Genomic DNA, 27681 nt, shown 5'->3' with positions numbered 1-27681 from the left:
CTCCTACTGCACAACCAGCAAAGGAGAAAGGGCAGGAAGTCCTAAACTAAAGAGAAAAACTGCACCCAGAATAAATACTCTAGTAAGCCAGATGCCAAAACAGCAACCAAAAATTACAATCCACACCAACAGGAAGCTATGGCCCAGTTAAGGGAACAAGGTAAGCCTCCAGATGACATAAAGGAGTTGAGACAAGTAATCATAGATATTCAAACAAATCCCCTTAATAAATTCAATGAGATGGCTAAAGAGATTAAGGATATTAAGAAGACACTGAATGAGCACAGAGTAGAATTTCAAAGCATGCATAGAAAAATAGCAGATCTTATGGAAATGAAAGGCACAATAAATGAAACTAAAAAAAAACAGCGGAATCATATAATAGCAGATTTGAGGAGGTAGAAGAATGGACTGATAAGCTTGAAAAAATGGCCTCTGAAAGTGAACATACAAAGTAACAGATGAAGAAAAGAATGGAAAAATTGAACAAGGTCTCAGGGAACAAAATGATAGCCAGAGATGTGCAAATATATGTATCATGGGTATCCCAGAAGGAGAAGAGAAGGGAAAAAGGGCAGAAGGAATATTTAAAGAAATAATGTTAGAAAATTTCCCAACCCTATTGAAGGACATAAATATCGATGTCCAAGAAGCAAAACGTACTCCCATCCAAAAAAAACCGAATACTAACTCCAAGACACATACTAATCAGAATGTCAAATGCCAAAGACAAAGAATTCTGAGAAAAGCAAGTGAAAAGCAATGTATAACATATAAGGGATACCCAATAAGATTAAGTGCTGACTTCTCACCAGAAACCATGGAGGCAAGAAGACAGTGTTCTGATATATTTAAGATACTACAAGAGAAACACTTCCAGTCAAGAATCTTATATCCAGCAAGACTGTCTTTCAAAAATGAGGACAAGATTAGAATAGTCACAGATAAACAGAAACTGAAGGAATTTCTAAGCAAGAGACCAGATTTTCAGGAAATACCAAAGGGTGTGCTAGAGCCTGAAAAGAAAAAATAGGAGAGAGGGGCCTGAAACAGAGTCTAGAAATGAAGATTATATCAATAAAAGTAACAGTGTCAAAAAGAGTGGTGAAAATAATATATGACAGATGAAACTCAAGTAGTCAGGAATAAACTTATCTAACAATGTAAAACACTTGTATTCAGAAAACTGCAACCCAATGTTAAAAGAAATGAAAAAAGTCCTAGATAACTGGAAGAACATTCCATGCTCAAGGATTTGAAGACTAAATATCATTAAGATGTCATTTCTACTCAAATTGATATACAGATTCAATGCAACCCTGATAAAAATTCCGCCACTATTTTTTTTAAAAAATTAAAAACACAATTAGCAAATTTATTTGGAAGGGTAAGGGATCCTGAATAGCCAGAAACATCATAAAAGGAAAAGCAAACCCTCATCTCCGGACTTTAAATCATACTACCAGCTATAGTGGTAAAAACAGTATGGTACTGGCATAAAGACAGATATATAGACCAATGGAACCAAATTCATGGCTGACAAACAAACCCTCATATGTATGGTGGTCAAGTGATTTTTGACTAGCCTGTGAAACCCACACAGCTCTGGCAGAACACTCCATTCAGTGCAATGGTGCTGAAAGAACTGGATATCTATAGCCAAAAGAAGGAAAGAGAATCTCTATCTCATACCTTATCCAAAAATTAACTCAAAATGGATCAAAAACCTAAAAATAAAAGCAAGAACCATAAAACTACTAGAAGAAATTGTAGGAAAATATCTTCAAGACCTGGAGGTAGGTGGTGGATTCTTAATGGAGATAAGAACTGAGATGGATTACTGATGTTTAATGTATGTAGAAGTTTTAATTAACTTTACTGTAAAAGTGTATAGAATGGATTGTAAAAATAGTGATAGCTAGTTTATAAATAGGGATGTGGCTGAAAATGGTAGTCTAGGAATGTAAATGCCAGTTGACAGAATGCTAGAGAATAATCTAGGACCTGAATAGCACAGTAAACCAAGAGGTGGATGAGAACTGTGGTTGATGGTACAGATGAAAGAGTGTCCTTTGTGAGCTAGAGCAAATATATATCACTGCAGGATGTTGGGAACACATGGGAAAAATACAACTGGAATGACCTATGGACTGTGGTTAGCAATAATAATATAATATTCTTGCATCTCTGCCAAAGATGTACTGTGTTGATAATGGGGCAGTATGGAAAATGTGAGCCAAATGTATACTATGGACATGGTAACAATCAGATGATATTATCTTATCTGTAACAAATGTTCCACCACAGACTGGTGTGTTGATAGAGGGGTGTTGCGTGGGAATTCTGCATATGTGAATAATTGTTTTATAAGTTTACAACTTCTGTCATAAAAAATATATTTAAAAAAATAATAAGATATGTTGGGGGAAAAACATGTAAGATAAGGACTATAATTAGTAGTAAGATTTTGACAATATTCTTTCGTAATTTGTAACAAACATCTCATGACAATACAAGGTGTTGGTGGAGGGTTGATGTATAGGACCTCTGTATGATGTTATGCATGTTTGCTTTGTAAGTTCACAACTTTTACTATGCACTTGTTTATGTATGTTCATATATAAATGACATAAAGATAATAATAGGGAGGGTTGGGTGAAAATACTTCCGTTAGTAGTAATATTTAATCACTAATGATTAATATTTAATCATTAGTTAAAAAGGTTTGTAAGGTGTTGGTGGTAGGATGAGTTATGAGAATCTTGTATGATGTTATATAGGTTTGTTTGTAAGTTCACAACTATTATTATACACTTATTGTTTATGTATGTTTGTGTGCAGGTGACATACTTCGATAAATTAATTTTTAAAAAAAGAACACAATGAGGTATATTTTGCAGTATCTAAATGATATTAGCATTTTGACCCCAGTATCTGCTTTTCCATTCCAACCTGGTTCTTGTGTCAAAATGTGAAAGCCTATTTGAACAAACAGGGAAAAATCTAGACTTCTGGGGGAAATTCCCTTAATAATTCATAGGCCAGCAATCGCTTCTTTACTAAAAATGCTTTCACCTACAAAAGAAAACCCTTCCAATTACAGTCTTTTTCCAATTTGTTCTTTTAAACACAAGTTCTAAAGCAGTTTATGAATGAACCTAGAATGCTCAAATTTCCTAACTGATATCAAGACTCACAACTTTTGTCTGCCCTAACAAAATAAATAAGCAGTTGAAGAGAATAATATGGATTACATACAATTTATGGTTTTCTTCTCTGTCTAAATTTGAACAAAGACCAGTATCAGGTACAGAGTAAACTAAACAAACCTTGGTATATGTATAAACAGCAAATAGTCACAAAATGTTAGCGGATATAATCTGATTGTGACTTTTATAATATTATAAAAGGTTCACCACATTTAGGTTGTGTCTACATTAAAGCCCAGTTGTCTACCACTGGAAATCATCCTCCTCCTTCCCCCACATTCTACACTAACTGCAAATTTCATTGATTTATAAGTCAGCATTTGAGGTTGCCAGCGATAGCGCATTCTTACCTTCACAGTCCCTTGGGGTTCCATGTTTTTAACAGCCTCGAAATGGGGGGTACCTTTTAATCCATCAAATTTACATCACAGCTTAGTGAGTGATTGAAAATAATAGCATTTTTTTCCCATACAAACTGGAAAATATACCTACATAAAGCCCTTTGTGAGTTAGAATGATCAAATATGTTGGTCATAAGCATTTCTTTGATCTCTGACCTTCATTGATAGAAATAATGTTGCCAGTGGGACTTAACAGACACTCAATAAACATGTATTGATTAAAAACAATTAAATGCTAAATTTTCAAAACCATTAATTCTTTTGGGACTATATCCTAGGTGATGTGTTAAATGGTACATCCGATAACTACAGAGGAGATGCCTGTCTTAAATGTGAAAACCTGTTCCCATCACAGAATTAGACCCTTAATGTTCTATTCTCATTAGCTAGAGGGATGTCTGCCACCAAACTACACACCTGGGGAGAACTACATATAATAGAGGCCAATTCATTACCAATTTCTTAACATCCATATAGAATATATTATTTCTTATTTCATGATTCTGAAGACTCCATAAGGAGCAAACTAAGATATGTTCTTTTGATTTTGTTATAAACATAAAAATAATAAAGACATCTTACTTTCTAGCTATCCCATACTGAGTGTTTACTCTGTACCTCATACAGGTCTAAGGCTTTTATAAGTTTAAATCATTTGATCCTCATAACACCTCTTTGAGGGAAATAGTATTATCCTTATTTTCAGATGAATAAACAAAAGTACAGAGAGGTAAAATACAGCTTGGCCAACGATGGAGAACTAAAAGATGCAGAGCAATGACTCAAGCCCAGGGAGTCTGATTCCAGGGCCCATACTGCTATGCTACACTGAATCCCAAGCATAATTAAATATTAAGCAAAATATGACTTTAGAAAACAGTTAACAACCTTCTTCTATCAAACCTTTTGCCTGGGATGATAAGGTAAATAGCTTTCTCAACATACATGTTAAAGAACTAACTGTTTGGAGGCTATATGTCTAAGAATAAATCAGTTTAAAAACATTAACTGATATAGCCTCACTTCAGAGTGATCACAGGCAACATGAAAATAGATATATTTTTCTGCCCCTTGCTCTAGCTTTTCCCCCTTTCGTCTTTCTTTATCCTGCTGCCCAGAGGTCACATAGTGCCCAGTCTCCCACTTTTAGAAAATCATCTAATAAATATACCAAGTGTTAGCCACTTCCATGGAATAGAACATTATTCTAAGATTTCTATTAAAAATATTTGGAAAATTTATTATCTCAACCTTAGGCTAATATGTCAACTTGGCCAGGTGATGGTGCCCAGTTGTTTGGTCAAGCAAGCACTGGGCTAAATGCAATACAAGGACATTTCATGGACTTTAATCATCAGTGAGTTGATTGCATAGATGGCTGGTTACATCTAAAATCAGTCACATCTAATCAGCAGCAGGTCTTAAAAGGAGAAGTGATTTCAGCATTCAGAGAGAGAGTTCCATCTCTACTTCAGAGAGTCAGCATCTATCTCTCCTGGGGAATTGAACGAGGATCTTTATCAGAGTCCCTGGCTTGCAGCCTGCCCTACAGAATTTGAACTTGTGTATCCCCGCATTTGCGTGGGACAATTTTATAAAATCTTGTACTATTTTCAGATATCAGTTCTGTTTCCCTAGAGAACCTGACTAATACAGTACGCATTTCCATTTTCTTTTTTTAATATGTTAAAACTCTATCTATAAAGAAAACACTCATGATAGCTACATTATTTAAATAGCAAAGGTATCTTGAGATAGTGGCTAAATCACTCCCAATAGGAATTTAAGAAACATACAAATGGCTTAGTTATTGTACCTGGCTGTAATCAATCCTAATTGGTTGGCTCTACCTCTTACTCTTAAATATTGATTAACTAACCTATTCACCTATGCATTAATCTATTCAATTACTTATGGTTCACACATCATCTATTTAATGAGTGCTTATTATATTCCAGGCTGTGCCAGCTGCTAGATTCATATTATCAATGAATAAAATATAATCTGTTTTCCTATTTATAAACCTAGAAGCTTGCTCTATTTTTATACATACAACTGAAAAAACTCATGCTCACCTAATTCTGTCCTCTAGTTTCCTAAGTCAGATTTGTATCCAACAACCAGTTCTACTTAGGGAGTTGAAGGCTATGAGACTAAAAGGAATCAAAGAGATCACCTGATCTAGGCTACTAGATTTACAGAAAAGTCTACAGAATAACTAGTAAAAAAAGGAAAAAGGGGCTTTGGTACAACTGGAAAAAACTGTCTGCATAACCGTTTTTCTCATGAATTTTAGAATAAAGGAGGAGGAGAGTGGAAGTAATAAGACTGTGCCTGATGACTGTTAATTCTGTTAAGTGTGTTAATGGTATTATAAAAATATGATGAATTCACCTTATTTTTCTGGAGAGGCATATATGCTTAAGGAAGTAAAAGTAAAAATATTATAACTATAATTTACTTTAAAGTATTTCAGCTAAAACATAGATAAAACAAAATTTTTAAATGTTAAATTTTAAACTAAAGTAATGATTTGAATGGCATATGAGTGCTGATACAGTATTTGGAAAATGAGTGTATCTTTCTCACTTCATTATTTAAAATGGCATTACCAGAAATGTTACTGAGTGGTGGCTGGTATAGCGTAATCCTATTTAGCTGTGTCTGCAGTGTCATTAGAGAAGAAAGTTCAAACTGTTTAACTGAGATGAGCAAATCTTATTTCAGTGGTACCATATGCTTTCTCACCTCTGGCAGGTCAGTCACCCTTTTGTTCATCAGCAACATCAGAGGCACCCCTTTTTTCAAGAACCAGCTTATTACCTCTGTTGTTATATAAAGGCTTTCTTGATGCTACCAGTCTATTATGACCTGCTGCTTTTCTGATTGCCTGTAGTTCCCAATGTTATTTTAAACATATGAGCACACAAGCCTCACTTACCATGTGTTGTCTTGTGTTATTCTGAATTAGAAAGAACTCCTTGAGGCTTATAGCTAGGTTACTTTTCCTTATGTAAGAATCCTTCAGGAAATAATTTATTGATTGCTCAAAATATGAGACCAGTCTTGCTGCCATATTTGTCATCTCTGCTTGGCATTTGGAATACCTTGATTATTTGCTCCCTTGGCCCCATGAGGCTTTTTTTTTTTTTGCCCCAAGTTGCCTGCTAAGTCAAAGCAGATGACCCTCCCAGGCAGAGAACAGTTCTTCATGTCTACATATAGTGATATGTATTACTGAGGAAATCTTTGATTTTTAAAAATTCTTCTCATTGTCTTTTTTCGCCACTGAGAATTGTTTTGATCTAAGTCAGACCAGGAACCAGTCCTAGCTCTGCCACTGAGAACTGTGGACTTCAACAAATCATTTAACCCTTGTTGTTTTAGGCTTTCTCATCTTTAAAATGTGGGACTCTCACTAAATAATCTCAGAGGTTCCTTCTAGCTCTTTAATAACTCTGATTCTCTGAATACGGGTGCCCCAAGTACTTAACACTCATGGTAGAAGGTAATGCTTCTTGTATTATTATATTTCTAGAGTGTCTTGTTTATTATAGTACAGCTAAAAAGTTTAAATTCAGATAAAAATTAAATAATTTGAGAGGAGGAATTGTACCACCTGACTGTGTATCTGATGACAAAACCTTCACTTTCAGATGCCCTAGGATATCCTTAGGGGAGGGTCATAAGCCTCATTAAAATTGCTTGTTCCTGTTTGCTAGAGGGAATTCTAACACAATCCATTTATCAATCACAGTTGGTTTATAAGATGGATTGTGAATGTATGTTTGTAAGAATTTTACGTGGTATGTTTAAAAGATATAATTAGCATCTGAAGTGGCATTTCTTTTGAACATATATATAAAATTTAGTTCTGATTTTATTAACTCTAGAGGAAAGGTCATGTACCTTAACTTGATGGTACCAGAGTATTACTAGATGGCACAGTTACTAAGGCTGTTTTAAAGTATTTTGTTATCACTTGGATTGGGTAAATTAAATAACATGCTGGTGTTTATAGTCATATATAACATGCAATAATATGTGTGTTATTCTTTTCTTTACTGCTAGTGAAGTTCTGTGATACAAGTTTAGGTGAGCAGAAAGGCTTTTGAAATTGTTTTGATTTTACTTATTTAGGTTTAAAATTATATTTTACGAGTTTTAGAATACAATTGTTTTGAAAATATACACTTTCACTGAGTTTTTCTTTGTCTCATTATAAGGCTTTGTCTATATGAATATGTTGTTTTTTAACTTTAATAACTTCCTATATATCTGGTTTTCATTGAAACTTAACTGTTTTGAGGTTCTTTCGGTTTGATTTGTCAACTAAAAACAAAGTCAACCCCAAGTTTTATTTCCATGTAGCATTCTGTAATGTAGTAATACTATTTGGTTTTACTAAAATCCAGTATATTATAGTGTTTTAAAATTGTTTAAGGATTAAAACGTATTTTTAGCTCTATTATCAGAGACTTACTAGTGGTTCTATTTAAGTAATGGTCAATATCATTTATCTTGACATGTGTATGTTAAAAGATGTCTGTTTCTAAATCAGATTGGAACCTTATTAAAAGAAAAAAAATTCAAAATACTATGCAAGTTATAGCTACAGGAATATGGACTATTAGAGTCTTACTATTATTTGAGAGTGGTGATGGGTAGAAAATATTGATGATAATAGAATAATAATTATAATTATTAATATTTTGTGAAACTTATTTCCCAGTGCTGAGCATCTGAGACAAGTGAGAAACTGTTAAATTTATAACTTTAACTCTAGAAGGACTAATTTTTTTAAAAATCTTTGATTTTGAAATTTTTCAAATGTACTGAAAAATAGAGAATCTTAACTTTCTAGTAATCACTCTTTTAACACCATATTATATTTCAAAATCAGTAATATTTCAAATAGAATTTAGAAAACAAAAGTTAGGTAGTCCGAGAAAGATGATATCTATAAAAGTTATTAGGGAAGTACAAGTTTAGAAACATTATTTTGTTTAACAACTATAGCATAATGCCTAACATACAGTAAATTTTCAAAAAGGCTAGTTGAGAAACTAACTCATAAAGTTCTTTTTATAAAGGGGTATCTCTTCTGAAGTTAATGTTTTAAATGTAATTGAATTCTAATACTTAATTTTAATAAATTATTTTCATCAAATCACTAAATTATCTTGCCTTATCTTTTATTATTTTTGCTTTCATCACTATCTTAATTATTTTAATTTTTTAAAAAGGATATTTAGATTACATGAATGTTATATAAAAAATATAGGGGATTCCATATGCCCCACTCCCTACCCCTCCCACATTTTCTCACATTAACAATATCCTTCATTAGTGTGGTACATTTGTTACAATTGATTAACACATTTTGGAGCACTGCCACTGGGGATTATAGTTTACATTGTAGTTTACACTTTCTTCTGCACAATTTTTAAGTTATGACAAGATATATATTGGCTTGTATTTGTCATTGCAATGTCATTCAGGGCAATTCCCAAGTCCCGAAAATGCTCCATAGTACACCTATTTTGCCCCTCCCTCCCCTCTTAGCTTTGATTGAATACAATATTATCACTGAAGCATTTTCTTTCTTCTGTTTAAAATAAATTTTTTTAAAAGCCTTATTTAAATGGGGATTACATGAAGTACATTAGAAACACAAAAGATTTTTTTTTATATGAGATTTTCCACAGGTGTAGTTGGGATTTTTTTTTCAATAAAAATGTTGAAGATGAAGAAAGAAAGAAGGTAATGCATGTTTACTCTTAAGAGTTCAAAATTCCAAATTTGGACTACTGAAAAAGAGCAATTAATATAAATGGAAACGACTTGAAGAAACAAAACTCTCTCATGAGCATTCAGTCTCTGAATATAGCTATCTGATTGATTGATTGCTTGATTCCCCACCCCCCCTTGTGGCTTGCTTGTTGTCTGCTCTCTCTATCCATTCACTGTGCACTCTTCTGTGTTTTTTACTTGTCTCCCTTTTTTTGTTGTTGTTGCATCACCTTGCTGGGTTGGCTCTCCACAGCACTTGCGGGCTGGTGGCACTCTGTGGCATACAAGAGAGCCTGCCTTCACAAGGAGGCCCCAGGACGCAAACCCAGGGCCTCCTACATGGTAGATGAGAGCCCAACTGATTGAGGCACAGCTGCTTCCCTATCTGATTGATTTTTCAGGAAAAACACTGTTTTATTCTAGTACGAAAAATATTTTGGAAAATTTTCCCTAAAAGCCAAAAAAAAAAAAGAAAATGGGCCAGAACATCAGTTGTGCCCCAACTAACTATGTAGGATAGTACTCCAACACATTTATCATTACTCACTCATTCTACCTTAACTAAGATTACTATTGTTGTTCTCCAATTCTTCTTTGACCTTATTTCCCAATTACCTCAAGCCCAATAACTCTAGTGCTTTGACCCAAGCTGTGTAAATAGCAATTTTTCTTCCCCCTTTTCTTGCTGAAACCATTCAACAATGTCATCCTTCTCTAATTTTGAATCTTTTTCCCAACTTATTTTCTCTCTCTTTAAATATCCTATTGCTGAAATTCCTTTCTCCATAGTTTCCACCAAAATATAAATGAAAGGGAAAAAAAACCCCACACATATATATATATATAAATGAAGGAAGAAATAAATATTTAAAACTATAATCCAAAAACATTGTCAGAAAATAAAGGCCTAATCTACATACCAAAAGGGCCTAGATACCTGGAAAAACTAACACACAATAACGTACTCTAAGACATACCCTGGTAAAACCATGATATAATATTAATAATGAAAAATCCTAAAGGTGGCAAGAAAAAAAGGACAAATAATATGAAACAGTAAAAGGATTAGGTTGGCAGCAGACTTCTCAAAAACAGCATGCAAAGCAAGGCAACAGGAGAGCAGCATTTTCAAGATATCCAAGAAAACAAGTGTGATCTAAATATTTTAAATCTATTGAAGCTATCCTTCACATATCAGTGTTCCTGAAAAACTTTTAGATACACAAGGGAATCCTGCTCCCATATGCCTATCTTGAGTAACCTACTAGACAGTGAGCATCATATAATCAAGAGATGACTGGGTAACTTTAGCAAAAAGACTGAGGGGTTGGCATTTAATAGATTTAATTATACCAGACTACAACAAGGAGGGGAATGAAGGAAGAAAAAGAATATACAAATGATATATGTTCTGACAATGTAAAGTAATATAACTAAAAAAATAAGAGAAAAACAGTAAGGGAAAGAGAAAAGTAAAATAAGCTAATTAAGAATGAAGAAGTAAATAGGCAGAAGTCAATGACTACTATGAAAAATTATCAAACTAGGAGTTAAAGGTTAAATAAGCAAAAAGTGGGTTAAGGGCATATTAAAAAGATATAAGTACAAAGGTAACAAGTAGAACAAAAATATTAACTTTTCTAAATATCAAAAAAAAACCTCAAAATACTTGAAGAAGAAAAGATAAAAGAAAATGCATAACAAAGCAAATATAAGTAATAAATATGTATAATCAAATAATACAGCAATGACCTTTGTAAAACAGAAATTAAGTAGAATCAAGGATACAGACAAACATAATAAAAATGGGAGATGTTTAAACACTAGCCCAGCATAAAACAGCTTAAGTGGACAAATAATAAGTAAAGATACAGATGATGTAAACAATATAATTGAGGTCATTTTAAAATATATATTGAACTTCACAACCTAAAAGTAAAGAATATGTTTTTCTCAGACATACATGGAAGACTAAAAGAAATTGATATTTCAAGTCAGTAAAGCATCAGTATTCCAAAGAGTAAAGAGTACTCATCATTCTATAATAAACCTAGACATTAATAAAAAATGTTAAAGGTCTTTTCACCTGGAAATTTAAAAATCTACTGGACAAATTTTTAATAAAGAAGAAATTTAGCCTTCTAAAAATTAAAGATTATAAAAACACTACATGTCAAAATCTGTGAGGTACAGGTTTTAAAGCAGTCACCAAAGGAAAATTCATAGCCTTAAACATTTGTGCAATTAAGAAATAATTAAAATACATCAACTAGATTCCAAATGGAAGATATAGAAAACAACAGAATAATAAAGCACAGAAAAAGAATAAAGGTAAAAGTGAACATAAAAATAGTATATCTCATTAATAAATCAAAATCCAAGTTTGTTAGGAAAAAATTAGCAAAATGGGCAAACTGCTAGTTACCTTCATAAAGAAAAAAGGGAGAAAGCAAAATCAAATAAAAAATAACTAGAAAGAAACAATAAGTGAAGTAGAAGAAATTTAAAAATTGTAAGAGACTATTTTGCAGATCACCATACACATAAATTTGTAAAACTAGATGAAAATGTATAATTACTAAAATTGACCCAATGAGAGATAGATTAAATAACCATTTCCATAGGAAAAAAATAGAATTATAAGGAACTACATCACATGGTAAGGCAGCAGAAATAACTGCTTTCACATTCAGAGACTAGATGGTCCCAATGTTCTGGAATTTGTTCTGGAACATAAAAAATGAAGGAAAACCTACAAATTCATTTTATGAAGTGAGTATAATGTTGATACCTAAGTCTGATAATGATAATGCAAAAAAGAGAAAATGCCAGACCAATACCACTTAAAAATATCAGTATAACAAAACTACATGAAATAGGAATGAACACACTCTAATACCATATTAAGTAAATATTACGGCATAACAAAGTGGACTTTATCCCTGGAAAGTAAGGTTGGAGCAATGTTAGTAAGCCCATCAGTGTATTACACCATATTAGTAGATATGAGAGGAAACAAAGGATTATTTCCATGGATATAAAACAAGCATTTACTTTCAAAACCTCAGTAATTAATATAATAATATGGGACTAGTAAATAAATTGACAGATGTCAGGAATACAAAAGACAGTACAGAAATGAACCCAAGTATATGTGGCAATTTAGTATATGTGATAAAAGTGGCACTTACTATCACTGAAGAAAAATGGTTTTTTAAATAAATAATGTTGAAACACCAGAAAACTAGTTAGGAAAAGATAAAAATAGATCCATATTCCTCATCATGCCAAAGAATAAACTATAACTGAATAAGAGATTTAAATACAAAGAGAAAACATTCAGCAAAACTCCTGTATAACCTATGTATAGGAAACTATTTCTAACAATGACACAAATTCACAGTTAATAAAAAGATAAATTTGACCATATTATAAGGAAACAAAATTTTCCTGCATAGCAATAAAACATGATAAGCATAGTCAAAGGACAAAAGGAAAATTGGGAGAAATATTTAATAGATGAGGGGCTGATATAACTTGGATCCAGAGAACTCTTCAAAATTGATGAAATATAATTAAAAACATATTCAAATATGGGCAAAAGACCTGAAGAGACAATTTACCAGAAAAGTTATTTAAGATTGTCCCCACTGTTTTTGGCCATCAGAGAATAACAGAGCATCATTCTATAGATGACTCTCAGACCTTGAAATTGAGTGGAGTATGCCCTATAGGGTTTCTGATCTGTTTAGAAGTTGTGACCCCTATTTTCTTTGCAATTTCTCCTGATGGCAATGGGAACATTTAACCTATGACTGTTCTTCCATTGTATATTGGGAACAGATCATGTGTTCCCCTAAGGTTCACATGTCCACAGCTAGAGAGGTAATGTGCCCCAGGAGAGACCATACCTATAAATGATTCTGATAAAACATTATACATAATATTGTTATTGAAATGAGTTAAGGCTTATGGGATACTGTGATAGAATGAATATATTTTGCATATGGAAAAAATATGTAATTTGGGGGTCCAGATTGTGGAATATGATGGTTTAAAGCTGTATGGATCCCAGAAAATCATGCTCTTGAGGCTGATCCATTGCTGTGGGTGTAAAACATATTATAAGGGGGGCCTTTTGATTACATTTCCTTAGCTAAGGGCCTTTTGATTAGGTTATTTTGTAAGGCATGGCCCAGGGTGGGTCCTTTGTTTTTCTTTTTTCTTTTTCTATTCATAAAGAAAAAGCTCCAGTCCATCTTTTAATTTTTTTTGAAAAATTCCTGACATTACAGAACTTTGATGTATTAATAGTCCACTCTTACATTTCAAAACAGAAAAAAAATTCATGAGCAAACAAAAGAACAGGAAGAGGATTACAAAACTAAATATGGATCTCAGCAGTAAGAGCTGAACAGAGAAAGGTATTAAAATGCTTTAATTAAAAGCATGAGTGGATAATAAAGTGTGTAGAAACTAAAAATTTACAAACTATTTAAAACCTGGAATTGCTGACTGTTCAAAAACCACACAGACAGATCATGGGTAGTGGTGAACAGCAGAAAGGGATTATGGATGAATATGCATTGTTCTAGCTGCTCTCCAAGGAAAGCCTGACACTCATTAGATACTGAGCCAGGCTAATGCTGGCAGCAGATACAGTGATGATAACCTGCCTATAAGTAGTCCTTCCATTGGATTTACCCAAAATCACTGCCGGATCTCATTGATTTTAGCACCTTGATGCCAGATTATTTAGCCAGTCAAATCGTTTGTAATGTGAGTTTATGAGAAGTAGTCTGAGAAGATGCTCAATAGCTTTTTACCTCTAGAGAGCTGGATTCAATGCCACTGAATCTGGCGTTGATATGTGTAATAGGAAAATGAGGCTGTTGCATCACCAACTGGTGCAGCTTGGTCAGATCTGGCTGTGGAATGGCAGACTGTCCATTAATGATAGACCTCTAAAGGTGGTACCTCCAGGTCAAGATTGAGGCACATGGATGGGGTGGTATGGGGAAAGCTCTCACTGTCACTGCCTGTGCTATAACTGTCCTGACCACCTACAAAGATGATCAGAAAACTGGACAGCTTGGACGGGTATAGGATGGTCATGTCCTTTGAGGGGGTCTGGGGGAAGAGTCTCCAACATGACCACGCAGATCTGTCTGACACACTCAATGATGGACTGTGGAATGCCAGCAACAATAATGGCCCACTCAGTTGATTTGGGGAGGATATGCACTCCTACCTGGACCTGAGCCCCTGTACACTCTTACTCCCTTGATCTTGCAACCACCTTTCCCAATGAAAGAGCCATACTGATTTGCAGGGACCACCACCCTCAGGATGACTGGGACAGGTGGAGGGCAGCAGAGTATAGGCTGGTGGGAGGGTGAGAGAGGGCGTAGGCTGCAGCTGCTCCAGCTGCTACCTTTGCTGGTCTGGGCCCAGGGTGGGTTTTAATCCTCTTATTGGAGTCCTTTATAAAAGAATTTTCATTTAGGTGAAAAGAAAGAGAGAAAACCATGGAAGCAAGAAGTTGTGACAACAAAACCCAGGAGAGAAGGAAAAGTCTATCAGATGCCACCATGTGTCTTGCCATGTGACAGAGCAGTCCAGGATTGCCAGCAGCCAATCATTGGGGAGAAAGCACTTCCTAAATGATGCCTTGATTTAGATGTTCTTCTCAGCCTCGAAACTGTAAGCTTGTAAACTAATAAATTCCCACTGTAAAAGCCAATCCACTTCATGGTATCTGCAATTCAGCAGCCTAGCAGACTAAAACACTTCCCCAACTGAAATGCAAAGGAAAAAAGGAAAAAATAAAACAACAGAACATCCAAAAACTGTGGAATAATTTCAAAAGATGTAAGATAAGTGTAACTGGAATACAAGGAAGAGAAATATTTAAAGTAATCCTGGTAAAGATTAATGTCCAAAATTAATGACAAACACCAAACCGCAGACCCAAGAAGATCGAAGAATACCAAGCATGATAAAAAATGAAAATTCTCTACCTAGGAATATTACATGCAAACTGTAAAAACCAAAGACAAAGAGACCATTTTGAAAAAAGCCAAAGTAGGAAAAAGGATAAGAATTTCAGAAGACTTCTTGTTAGAAACTGTATTTGGTAGGCAGAATATTAGTCCTCAGAACCTGTGAATAAGTTATATTAATGTCAAGGAGGAATTAAGGTTGTATATGGAATAAACATTACTAATCATTTGACTGAGTTGGGGAGACTTCTCCTGGATAATCCAGGTGAGTGCATTGTAATAAAAAGTGTCCTCTTTCTTACAACCTCCCAAACAGTTCTAGACCAACTGCAAATACTGTAGTAACTCAATCAATTCAATTCTAACTCCCCAAAGTTAGGCCAGACTCCACAGGCTAGTGATACTCCTCTACAAGACTGCCCTACAGGTAGCAGCCACAAGCTTGCAGACCCAGGGCACCTGTACTTTTGACAAACTGCCTACAAATCTGGGGATTCCCTACTCAGGTTCAGTACTTCACTAGAACTCAGAGATTTCTCTGAAAGTACTATAATTATGATTATAGTAAAAGGATTAAAATAAAAAGCCAGAAGAAGAAACACATAGAGTAAGGTGTGGGAGGGTCTTGAACCAAGATTCTGTGTCTTCTCCATGTGGAGTCAGAATATATCATCCTCCCACCACAGCAGCAATGTACCTTCTCAATCATGGAAGCTCATTAGAGCTTCAAGTGTCCTGAATTTATATGGGGTATCATTACATAGATATGATTGGTGGAATTAATGCACACATGGTTGAACTCAATCTGCAGTCCCTCTCCCCTCCCAGGGGTTGGGAAGTGGCTGATATGACATGGCTCAAAGTCTCAGCCCCCTAATTACATGGTTGGTCTTTCTGTTTGGCTAAACCCCATTCTAAGACTGTAGTTGTGATTGGCCTCTCCCTGTTACCTCAATAGCATATGAACTATCAGGTATGGTCTTGGGCCTACCAGAAAGAAAAATGAATACTCCAACAGAGGAAATTCCAAAGATTCCGAGGTTCCCCAGGATAAAATCACTTATTTTTCTAATTCTTAATTTAAACTCCAACTATTCATTTAAAGTAATAATGGTAATAATGCATTGGGTACTTAAAACAAATGCATGGTAATGGAAATGAATGAAAGCAATAACACAAAGGTGGAAGGGCAGAATTAGTATTACTCTGGTATAAGGTGTCAGCACTATACATGAAATGATTTACTGTTATTTGGAGGTAGAATTAAGTAAGTAAAAAAATAAATATTTAAAATCCAGGACAGTCACTCAAAGCTTGTTTTAATGTTAAATGACACTGTAAAAGTGGAGATAAAATGAAACTCTTCAAAATGCTCAAACAACAGAGAACAGAAATGATATTCTGGCAATGAGGAGAAAAACACTTAGAAACATGGGGAATACTAAATAACATAAAATAATCATTTAAATATAGATGGTCGAAATACACCAATTATAACACAAGGACTACTGGAGTGGATAAAAACTAAACAAGATCTGTCTGTTGTCTACAAGAAACCCACTTTAAATATAAAGACTCTGATAGATTAATAGTAATGAAGAAAGATAAACCATGCTAACACTAATCAAAAGAAAGCTAGAGTAGCTATACTAATTTCAGATGAAGCAGATTTCAGAATATAAAAAACCATCAGGGATAAAGAGGAACACTACATAATGACAGAAAAGTCAAAAAATCTAGCAAGACATAAAAATCCTCAATATGTATACATCTAACAACAGAGTGCCAAAATACATGAGGCAAAAACTGATGGAACTAAAAGGAGAAAAAGACAATTCCACTATTACAGTTGGAGACTTCAACACCCCCATTCAGTAATTGATAGCTCAAGCAGGCAGAAAATCAATGAGGATATAGTTGACCTGAAGAGCACTATCATTCAAATTGATGTAAGTGACATTTAGAGAACACACTATCCAACAACAGCGGACTATACATTCTTCTGAAGCTTGCAGGGATCTTTTATGAGGTAGTCCAAACTCTGGACTATAAAACACATCTTAAAAGAAAAGAAATCACACAAATTTATGCTCATAGAATACAGTGAATTAAACTAGAAACCAGTAACATAAAGATAGCTAGAAATTCTCCAAAATATTTGGAAATTAAATGTACACTTCCAAATAACACATGGGTCAATGGAAAAATCTCAAGAGAAATAAAAATATTTTGAACATAAAAAATACTACTTATCAAAAGTTGTGGGATGCAGCAAAAGCAGTGCTTAAAGCAAAATGTATAGCAGTTATGCACATACTAGAAAGTAAAGATCTAAAAACCAATAAGCTATGTTTCTACCAAATGAAACTAGTGGAAGAAGAGCAATTTAAGCCTAAATAAGCAGAGGAAAAGAAATATGAAAAATTCATACAAAAATCAATGAAATTGAAAACAGAAAAACAATTGAGTATATCTATGGAACCAAAAGCTGGTTCATTAAAAAGAAAAATAGAATTCATAAATCTCTAACCAAGCTAACCAAGAAAGAAAAAGAGAGTAGATACTAATTACCAATACAAAAATTGAAAGAAGGTGCATCATTACTGATCCCATAGACATTTAATGAATTATAAAGGAATACTATAAACAATCTACACACTCCAAGTTTATAAGTTGGATGAACTGTATCCAAGTTATAAAAATGAATTCAGTAAGACAACCAAAATTCCCCCATGAAGAAACTGATAACCTGAAACTATTTACTAAAAAAACTGAATAAATAATTAATAACCTTCTGTTTTAGTTTGTCAGAGGGCTGCCAATGCAAAGCACCAGAAATATGTTAGCTGATCTCTGCCGAGGTTTCTGCATTCCCCTCCAGAATCTAGTCTCTGGAAGCCCAGCTCCTAGAGCTCAACTGTCAGCTCTCAGGCACAGGGCTTATCTCTTTCCAGTTTCCTCTATCAGCCTTGGATGCTCCACTCTCTGAGTTCATCTGCAAGCTATCAGGCACATGGTTCATCTCTCCCTGAGCCTCTGCAATTTGAGCCTCTCCTTTCTCTTACATGACAGAATCAACTATGATGGAGTTCACTTTTCCTTTGTGTCCCACTTTATATCAGACCCAGCAAGAGGGTGGAGACCCAGCCTGAGACACGCCTCACTGATAGTCCAACAAGGTTCTCACAACCACAGGAATGGATCACTTCATAAGCATAATCTTTCTCTTTTTGGGATTCACAAAACAATGTCAAACTTCCACACCTTCCAAAACAGAAAGCACCAGGCTCAGATGATTTCATTGGTAAATTCCACAAATACTTATGGAAGAAATGATACTAATTCTCCACATCTCTCCCAGATAGAAGTATACTTCCTAATTCATTCAATAAGGCCAGAATTACCTGAATACCAAAACCAGATAAAGATACAACAAGAAAGGTAAAAAACACAGCAACATAGCTTATGAAAGTAGATGCAAAAATCCTCAAATTGTATTGAACATTGTATAAAGGGAATTATACACTACAGTCTAGTGGGAATTATTCCCGATATTCCAGGCTGGTTCAAAATTCAAAAATTCAAAATAATATACCACATCAACAGACTATTTAAAATCATATGACCGAACTGAACACTGCATAAAAACAGCATTTTTAAAAATACAGTATCACAACATCCATTCATTTTAAAAAACTCTCAGCAAATCAGGAATAGAAGGGAACTTAGCCAACTTGATAAAGAACATCTACAAGAAACCTACAGCTAACATCCTACTGAAAGATGAGAAAATGAATCCTTTCTACCTAATACTGAGAACAAGGCAAAGAAATCCTCTCTTAGCAGAAGTCCTAGCTACTAAAATATGAAATGAAAAGGAAATATAAAGGTATAAATACTGAAAAGGAAGAAATAAAACTGTCTTTATTGGCAGATGACATGATTTTCTATGTAAAAATTCCCAAAGAACCACTGAAAAACCTTCCTGAAACTAATAAAATAGTATAGGAAAGTTGCAATATTCAAAATCAATATAAAAAAATCAATTGCTTTCCTAATTACCAGCAATGAACAGTTGAAATCTGAAATTTAAAACACAATACCATTTATAAATGAAATGCTTAAGTAATATAATATATTCGGAACCTATATGGGGAAAACTTAAAAAAATCCTGATTAAAAAAAATTAAATCTAAATAAGGAGATATTTCTTGTTCATGGATTAAAAGATCCAATATTATAACAATTCTTCCCAATATGATCTATGAATTTAACACAATCCCAAACTCTCAGGAAGTTATTTTATAGAAAAAAACAAACTGATTTTAAAGTGTATAAGGAAAGAAAAAACACCTAGAATAACCAACACAATACTAATGAAGAACAAAGCTGTAGAACTAAAACTAGAGGACTTATGACTCACCATTAGGCTATAGCATCAAGACAGTTTGATAGTGATGAGTGAAACAGAATGGTAAGTCCAAATAGAGTCCCATATAGTCAATGATGTTGCAAAGGAGCAACAGTAATTTAATGGAGAAAGGAAGATCTTTTCAGTAAATGGTACTGCTGGACAATCGGACATCCATAAGAAAAATAAAAAAATAAAAAGAACCTGAACCTAGACACAGGCCTTACATCCTACACAAAAATGAATTCAGTATGTATCAAAGACATAAATGCAAGATGTAATATTATAAATGTCATAGAGAAAACATAAAAGAAAATCTACATGGCATTGGGTTTAGTGATGAATTTTTGAATACACCACCAATACCATGATCCATAAAAGAAAAACTGAAAAATTGGACTCTATTAAAATTTAAAACTCCTGCTCTACAAACAACATTGTTAAGAGAATGAAAAGACAAGACAGTATATAAGAAAATACTTGCAAAACACCTATCTGACAAAGGACTTATATCAAGAATATATACAGAACTCTCAAAACTCATAAGAAAACAAACACAAGTTAAAAATGGACCAAAGATCTAGATATATACCTAAAAAAGAAGATATAGAGATGGCAACTGTGTATATGAAAAGATACTCAATATCATCTGTTATTAGGGAATAAGAAATTTAAAAAACAATAAGATAGCACTATATACCCATTAAATTATATACCCATAAAATTTTGGGCTAGAAACCCAAAATCTGGCAATATCTAAATTGGTGTGGATGTGGAATTCTCATTCATTGCTGGTGGGAATGCAAAACGGTACACTTTCAAAGACAATTGGTCAGTTTCCTACACAACTAAACATAGTACTATCATCCACAGCAATTACACTTCTATGTATTTACCCAAATGAGTTGAATTTTATGTCCACACAAATACCTGCATACAAATATTTATAGTACCTTTATTCATAATTGCTAAAAGTTGGGATACAACCATGTGTCCTTCAATCAGTGAATGGGATTAAATTGTGGTAGATTATATGGTAGAATATTATTCAGTGATTTAAAAAATTAGCTATCACACTATGTTTTAGTTTCCTAGGCTGCTCAAACAAATACCATGAAATGGGTAAGGTTAAACAATGGAAATTGATGGGCTCATGGTTTAAGCCTGGTAAAAAGTCCAAATCAAGGTGATGCTTTCTTCCTAAAGACTGTCTTTTGGGCTGGCTGCTGGTGATCCGTAGCTCCTCCCTCTGCCACATGGCAAAGAACATGGCAGCATCTCCTAGTCTATTTTCTTATTCTCCTATTATTATTATTATCCTACTTGCCAATAAAAGGAATCACTGCTCCTTAGAAAAATGGGTGAAAACAGGACTAGGGCAAAAAATATTTGAGATGAGCCTGGAGCATCTCGTACAGCCAGGAAATAAGAAATACTCAACAACCACAAGAGAACAATAAAAACACACAATGATGGGACTATATCATCCTAATGGCCAAGGAAAGAACAATTTGATGAACAAAATAAAGGAGTACTGGTTTATAACTCAAAGTATAAAATAAATATCCACAGTCCCATAATGATGGAAATAAATGACTTAATAAACAAATAAATGGAGAGAGACTAGAGAAATCCCTTAGGTAGAAGAATTCCAAATAATATATGTAGCTACTTGCTTTAGTTTCCTAGCTTGTTAGAGGAGTGATGGGCATAGTATAAACATTTCCATTCCCACGGGGAGAAACTGGAAGGAAAACAAGAGTCATGGATTCCCAACAATTCCCATACTTCACTAGATTTCAAGGTCTGAGAGATATCTACGGAATGATAATTTGTCCTCTGGGCCTGATGAAGTAGCAGCTTCATCCCTTCCAAGTGTGTGGCAGCATCCATGCTCTCCTTGAACACTGGGGTGAAGGCTCCACCCACTTCAAGCATCAGGATGGCAGCCAAGCTCTCTGCAAGTGCCACGGTACAGGAACTACCATTTCAGTGCTGTGGTGGCAGCCCTTTTCTTAAACAATGGGGTGGAGGCCCACTCTCCAAGTGCCAGGGCAGACTCACACTTTCCCACACATGGGAGGACCCATTCTCTTGGTCCAAGAAAATGTCTTTGGTCCAACCTCAGCTTCTATGCATTAGACCTTGATGTGAATTTTTCTTCAAATTTGTCCCTTTTCTATTTCTTTTAGTATAGGCTGGCAGTGATTCTGCTCATACAGATTATGCAAAATATTTGTCAGTTTTGCATGCAGTTCACAGGGGTCCAAACATCAGAAGAAAGAACTTTCTACAGATCCTTCCTGGATAACTGCATACTCAATCTTAAATTGCAAGGAAATGGCTGACTGGATCCATGTTCAGTTAAACCATCACATGGAGCACTATTCTATGGAGACTCACTTTCAGGAAGTTCAGAATTTTCCAAATGATCAATTTCTGGTTTCTTTGTGCTCAGGAATTCAGATCTCAGCTTATACTTTTCCTCTCAAATTTTACTATAAGGTACGAGGAAAAAGCAGCGTGAACTTTCTACATTTAGCTTGGATATCTCCTTAGCTAAATATCGAAGTTCATCACTCTCAAGTTCTGCCTTCCATCCAATATCAGAACTCAATTTCACCAAGTTCTCTGCCATTATAAAACAAGAATGACCTTTTGTCCTTTTCCAATAACACATTCATTATTTCCTTCTAAGGCTTCATTGGATGTACCTTTAGAATCCATATTTCCACCTACAGTCTCTTCAAGCAATACAGATTTTTTGCATGGAACCTCACAGTTCTAACAGCTTATGCTTTTTTTTTTATCAAGCACCCTACAATTCTTCCAGACTTTACCCAATACACAATTCCAAAGCTGTTTCCACATTTTTGCTATTTGCAATAGCAGCATCCCACTCTCCTGGCACTAGAATCTGTTTTATCTTCCTAGGCTCCTCAAGCAAATACAATAAAATGGGTCAGGTTAGATAAAGGGAATCTAATCACTCATAATTTTGAGGCTAAAAGAAAGTCCTAACCAAGGTGTCATCAAGGCAATGCTGTCTTTCCAAAAACTGTGCCCTAGAACTGGTTACTGGCAATTATTGGTTTGTCACGTGGCAAGGAAATGGAGGCCTCTCTTAGTCTTTCCCTTCTCTTCCAGGTTCCATTGATTTCAGCTTCTGGGTGCTTCCTCTGTGGCTTTCTCTCTCTGTCTAAAGTTCATTTTATTTATAAAGTAATCCAGTAACAGGATTAAGACCCATCCTGATTGAGGTGGGACACACCTTAATTGATGTAACCTCATCAAAAAGTCTACTTATGATGGCCTTACATGCACAAGAATGGATTAGATTTAAGAACGTTTTTTTCTAAGGTACATACAGTTTTAAACTACTATATTTTTCACCTTGAAAAAGGAGAGCTATACTTCCCTACTCCTTAAGTATGAGCAATGAATAGTGACTTCTGCCATTTTAGAGAATATAGTATGAAAATGGAGGGAAAAACGAGTAAATATACAGTCAAGGACCCTGCCAAACACTACTTCAAGCCAGGTGTTGAAAGTTAACATCAACAGTGATAAGTCATGTTATAGTGTAAATAGGCATATCTTATTTTATTGTGTTTCTCTTTTTTTGTGCTTTTCAGATACTGCATTTTTAAAAATTGAAGGTTAGTGGTTCCCATGCATTGATCAAATCTATCAGTACCATGTGCTCAATTTGTGGGTCTGTATCACATTTTAATTAAGGTATATGCACTTTTTTAGACATAATGCTACTACACACTTACTAGACTATATATATATATATATAAAAGCATAACTTCTATATGCACTGAAACCAAAAAATTACTGTGACTCTGCTTACTGCAATATTCACATTATTGCAGTCTGGAAATGAACCCATAATATCTCTGAGGTATGCCTGTACACTTGAAATGTTGTGATGATAACAGCACATTACCTCTGTGTCCTCATTGCAAAATTGCACTTTCCCAGTCTAATCGTGAGGAAAACATGAGAAAAATGTCAACTGAGGGATATTCAACCAAATACCTACTCAGTAATCCAGAAAATGGTCAAGGTCCTCAAAGACCAGGAAAGTCTGAAAAACTGTCATAACTAAAAGAGGCCTAATAAAACATGACATTTTTTCTTTTGTAATTTGATATTCTGTATGGGCTATTAGAATGGAAAAAGAACATTATGGAAAAGCTGAGGAAATATGAATAGAGAATGAGCTTTAGTAAATAAATAATGTATCAATATTGGTTCATTAAATGTGACAAATGTACAATACTAACGTAAGATACTAATAATAAGGGGAGCAGAGTGTGATATATGGAATTCCCCATACTAATTCTGAAATAATTGTGTAGATGTAAAACTGTTCTAAAATTTTAAAAATGTTAAAGATGTAATGACTAAAGGTTATGAAAACTATAAACCCATGCCTCCAAGAAGCTCAACAAGCTTCAACCAAGTTACATACATACATGCACATACATACACACACAGTTACCAAGGAACATCTTAATGAAATAGCTAAAAATCAGTGACAAAGAGGAAAATTTAAAAACAGCAAGGCAATGAAGATGCATCTTATAAAGAACAAATATAAGAATGACAGCAGATTTCCTGTCAGATACTATGCAAGTCAGAAGACAACAATATGACATTGAAAGGGGAAAAAAAATCCCAAACAAAAATTCTTTGGTGGTTTTAAACTCAACCATATAAATAAATACCTTAAATTCAAAAGGTCTGAGCATATTTTTAATCACCAAATGGAAGAAAGAGCAAGTACTGACTGTAACTCTCTCAAGAAATTCACCTTAAATAGATTGAAAATAAAATAAGAAAGCTATACCATGTAAACACTAGTCAAAAGGAAGCTGGTGTGGATATATTAACATCATTCAAAGTAGATTTCAGAAAAGAAATACTACCTGAGATAAAGAAAGACATTTTCTAATGATAAAGTAGATAACTCATAAGGAAAACATAAAATCCTAAACATATACACACCCAATAACAGAATTCCAATATACATGAAGCAAAAAAAAGGAAAAAAGACAAATCCACAATTATAATTGGAGATTTCCATCCTCTTCTCAGTAGGAATGTAGAGATTTTCAACAACTCAACCACTTGACCTAACTGACATTTATAAAACACTCTAACCCACAACATTAGAATATGTATTCTTTCCAAAAGCTCATGAAACATTCAACAAGTTAGCCCGTATGTGTGGACATTAAATAAATCTCATTAAACAAACAAATACTGAAATCATACAGAGTATTTCTCTGAACATAAAAGAATTAAATCAGAGATTGAATAATCAGGAGATATCTGATAACACCCAAATATTTAGAAATTAAACATACTTCCAAATAACCCAAGGGTCTGAAAAACAAATCACAACGTAGATAAAAAAATATTTGAACCTAATACATATTAAAACAAAATAAATAAAAATGAGTGTTGAAAAGATCAATCTTTTCTCAGTGAATTACCTTGGTACCTAATCAGAAGACTCAATATTGTTAAAATGTCAATTCACCCAAATTGATCTCTATAGTTCAACACAATCCCAATCAATATCCCAGCATATTTACATTTTCACCAGTATTCTTCAAATGCCTGCGCCCTCATCAGTCTTTCCTGATATTTTCTTTACACTTTTCCAATTTGATAAGTTTTAAAAAACAGTGCCTCATTGTTCTGATCTGCATATCTTCTTCTTCCTAGGAAAGGTAAACTTTCATGATTCCTGAACAGTCACATTTCTTCTTCTTTGATCTGTCTGTCCATTCCTTTTAATCAGGGTTTTAGGAAAGTTTTTGGGAATGTTTCATATTAATTTTTTAGAGCTTTTTATATATAAAAGATATTACGTATTTCCTAAATATTTGTTTTAAATATTATTTCCCCGTTTCTCATTTGCCTTTCATTTTTTGTTCCTAAACATAAACACATCTTAAAATTTTAAATCAGTGTTTCCTTTTTCAATTTCTTCTCTTGCATTTTTTATTTTTAAAAATTTCTTCTCCATGCAGAGATCAATTAAATACTGAATGACATTTTCATTCAGTAAATGTCAATTTACTGAATTATAGACTCAATTTTTCACCTCTTTAAACCAGCACTAATACAGTAACTATCAGGCACATTTGGTTGTTTAAATTAAAATTTACTAAAATTAAATTGAATTAAAAATTCAGTTCCTCAATCATACCAGTCAAATTTCAAGTGCTAAGTAGCCACATGTGGCTAGTGTCTACCATAACAGATAGTCAAATACAGAAAATTTCCATCACCACAGAAAGTTCTATGGAAAATGCAGTTCTATTGCAAACTTAACTGATTACACAGCAGAAGAACAACGATCCTGACAAGGTTTGTTTTTGTTTTTTTTCCCTATATAATCCATCTTTTCTCCCACTGGGTTTGGATGGTTCCTTTGATCAACTACATTTGCTCAGAAGTTCAAATTCTGCTCAGCCACTTCTTAAGTACCCATTAACCACTTCCTTAACTCCTCTGACTCTCAGTTTCTTCATCCTCTTAATAGTTTAGTTCAAGGATTAAGTTAAATAAGGTAAGATAAATTACAATTACAATATTCATCGTTTGAGTCCTCATTTGTAAACTCTTCTGAGTTTGAGTTTTGAATTTCTCAGCTGCAGATCTGTAATGAAAGCAAAACCTTAATATTATATTTACCCGATCTGGATTTTTGTAACCTAAAAGTAGATTTGCTGCTTTTATATCACCGTGAATATATTCATTTTCATGTATATATTCCAATACATCCAACTGTGAAAAGAAACAGATAATTTAAGGTTATACCACTGTCTATTTAGAACTGATGATCAACTTGAACATTTTGAATACAGAATTAAAATGTATTTGTTTTCACATTAACAATGACAAAGTAATGTATTTCAAAATTACACATTAATTATCTTATTCTAAAATATAACATCTATTAGTCATTCAATTTGGAAAAATGTTAATAAAATGATCATCAAATATCAAGTGCTTTAACTGAAGCTCTGACAGAAGGAAACCTGAATTCATCAATGCCTATGCTCCTGACAGCCCAGTAGCCAAATTACAGTGTGACATGAAGAGAAAGGCAGAATGAAGTCAAAGAGATCTATAGTGAAATAATCATGCAACCGACTCAGCTACTCCTCAGCCAAGCTATAATTATAAGTCAAGACTTGGGGACCCTAGAACAAAACACCATGTTCTTGAGGATAGGGAAAAGCATTCTCCCTCTGGATAGGAAGAGAAAACGCCTTAGCTTCATCTTTGAAGCCCTTGAGCTTTTTGCATGTCACATATAGATAGTGCTCAATAAGCCTTTGCTGACTGGAGAGATGGATGAATGAACAAATTAATTGAGTTCTATTTGTCACAACCTGGCACAAGTAGTTTCAGTGTACTTAAAATGGAAAAAAATAAAGTGAGGTTTAGGCAAACCAAACACAAACAAAATAAGGCAAATATATGGTATAAGTAAAATGCATGCATGGATGCTATTAAGATTTCACTGCTTTTTATTTAACCAAGTATCTATTAGTCATTTACATGATTAAACAATGCCACTATCCCAAACTCATAACAAAAATTTTAAAGCATCCCTGTATCAACACATATTTAATATGGAAAATAATATATGTTGCCATAATTTATATTGTTACAGATATAACTGACAAAAGAGGTTACTCTTACAGCAATGCAAACTTGTTCTGATACATAAAACAAAGCTGTGAGGAAAAAAAAATTAAACTGTAGAACCAATGCCTAATAGAGTTTGTAGTGCCAAACATAGCTCATTCTGTCACTTAGACTGCCCACTGTTA

General features: G+C 34.0%; 1 protein-coding gene across 6 annotated transcripts in view; it reads right to left on the bottom strand.

Annotated features, from left to right (window-relative positions):
- Nucleotides 1–27681, bottom strand: part of VRK2 (VRK serine/threonine kinase 2) — a 132631-nt gene that overhangs the window by 67614 nt on the left and 37336 nt on the right. For all 6 annotated transcript variants that reach the window (XM_004470466.5, XM_071208852.1, XM_058278601.2 and 3 more), the window contains one exon: nt 26534–26626. In XM_004470466.5, the coding sequence (XP_004470523.1) occupies nt 26534–26626 (93 nt within the window). The remainder of the gene's footprint in view (nt 1–26533; nt 26627–27681) is intronic.

Source organism: Dasypus novemcinctus, chromosome 17 (assembly GCF_030445035.2).
Source record: "Dasypus novemcinctus isolate mDasNov1 chromosome 17, mDasNov1.1.hap2, whole genome shotgun sequence".
In the NCBI taxonomy this organism is placed as follows: Eukaryota; Metazoa; Chordata; class Mammalia; order Cingulata; family Dasypodidae; genus Dasypus; species Dasypus novemcinctus.
Note: the sequence above shows the minus strand (reverse complement) of the source record. Positions and strands in the feature narration are given on the sequence as shown.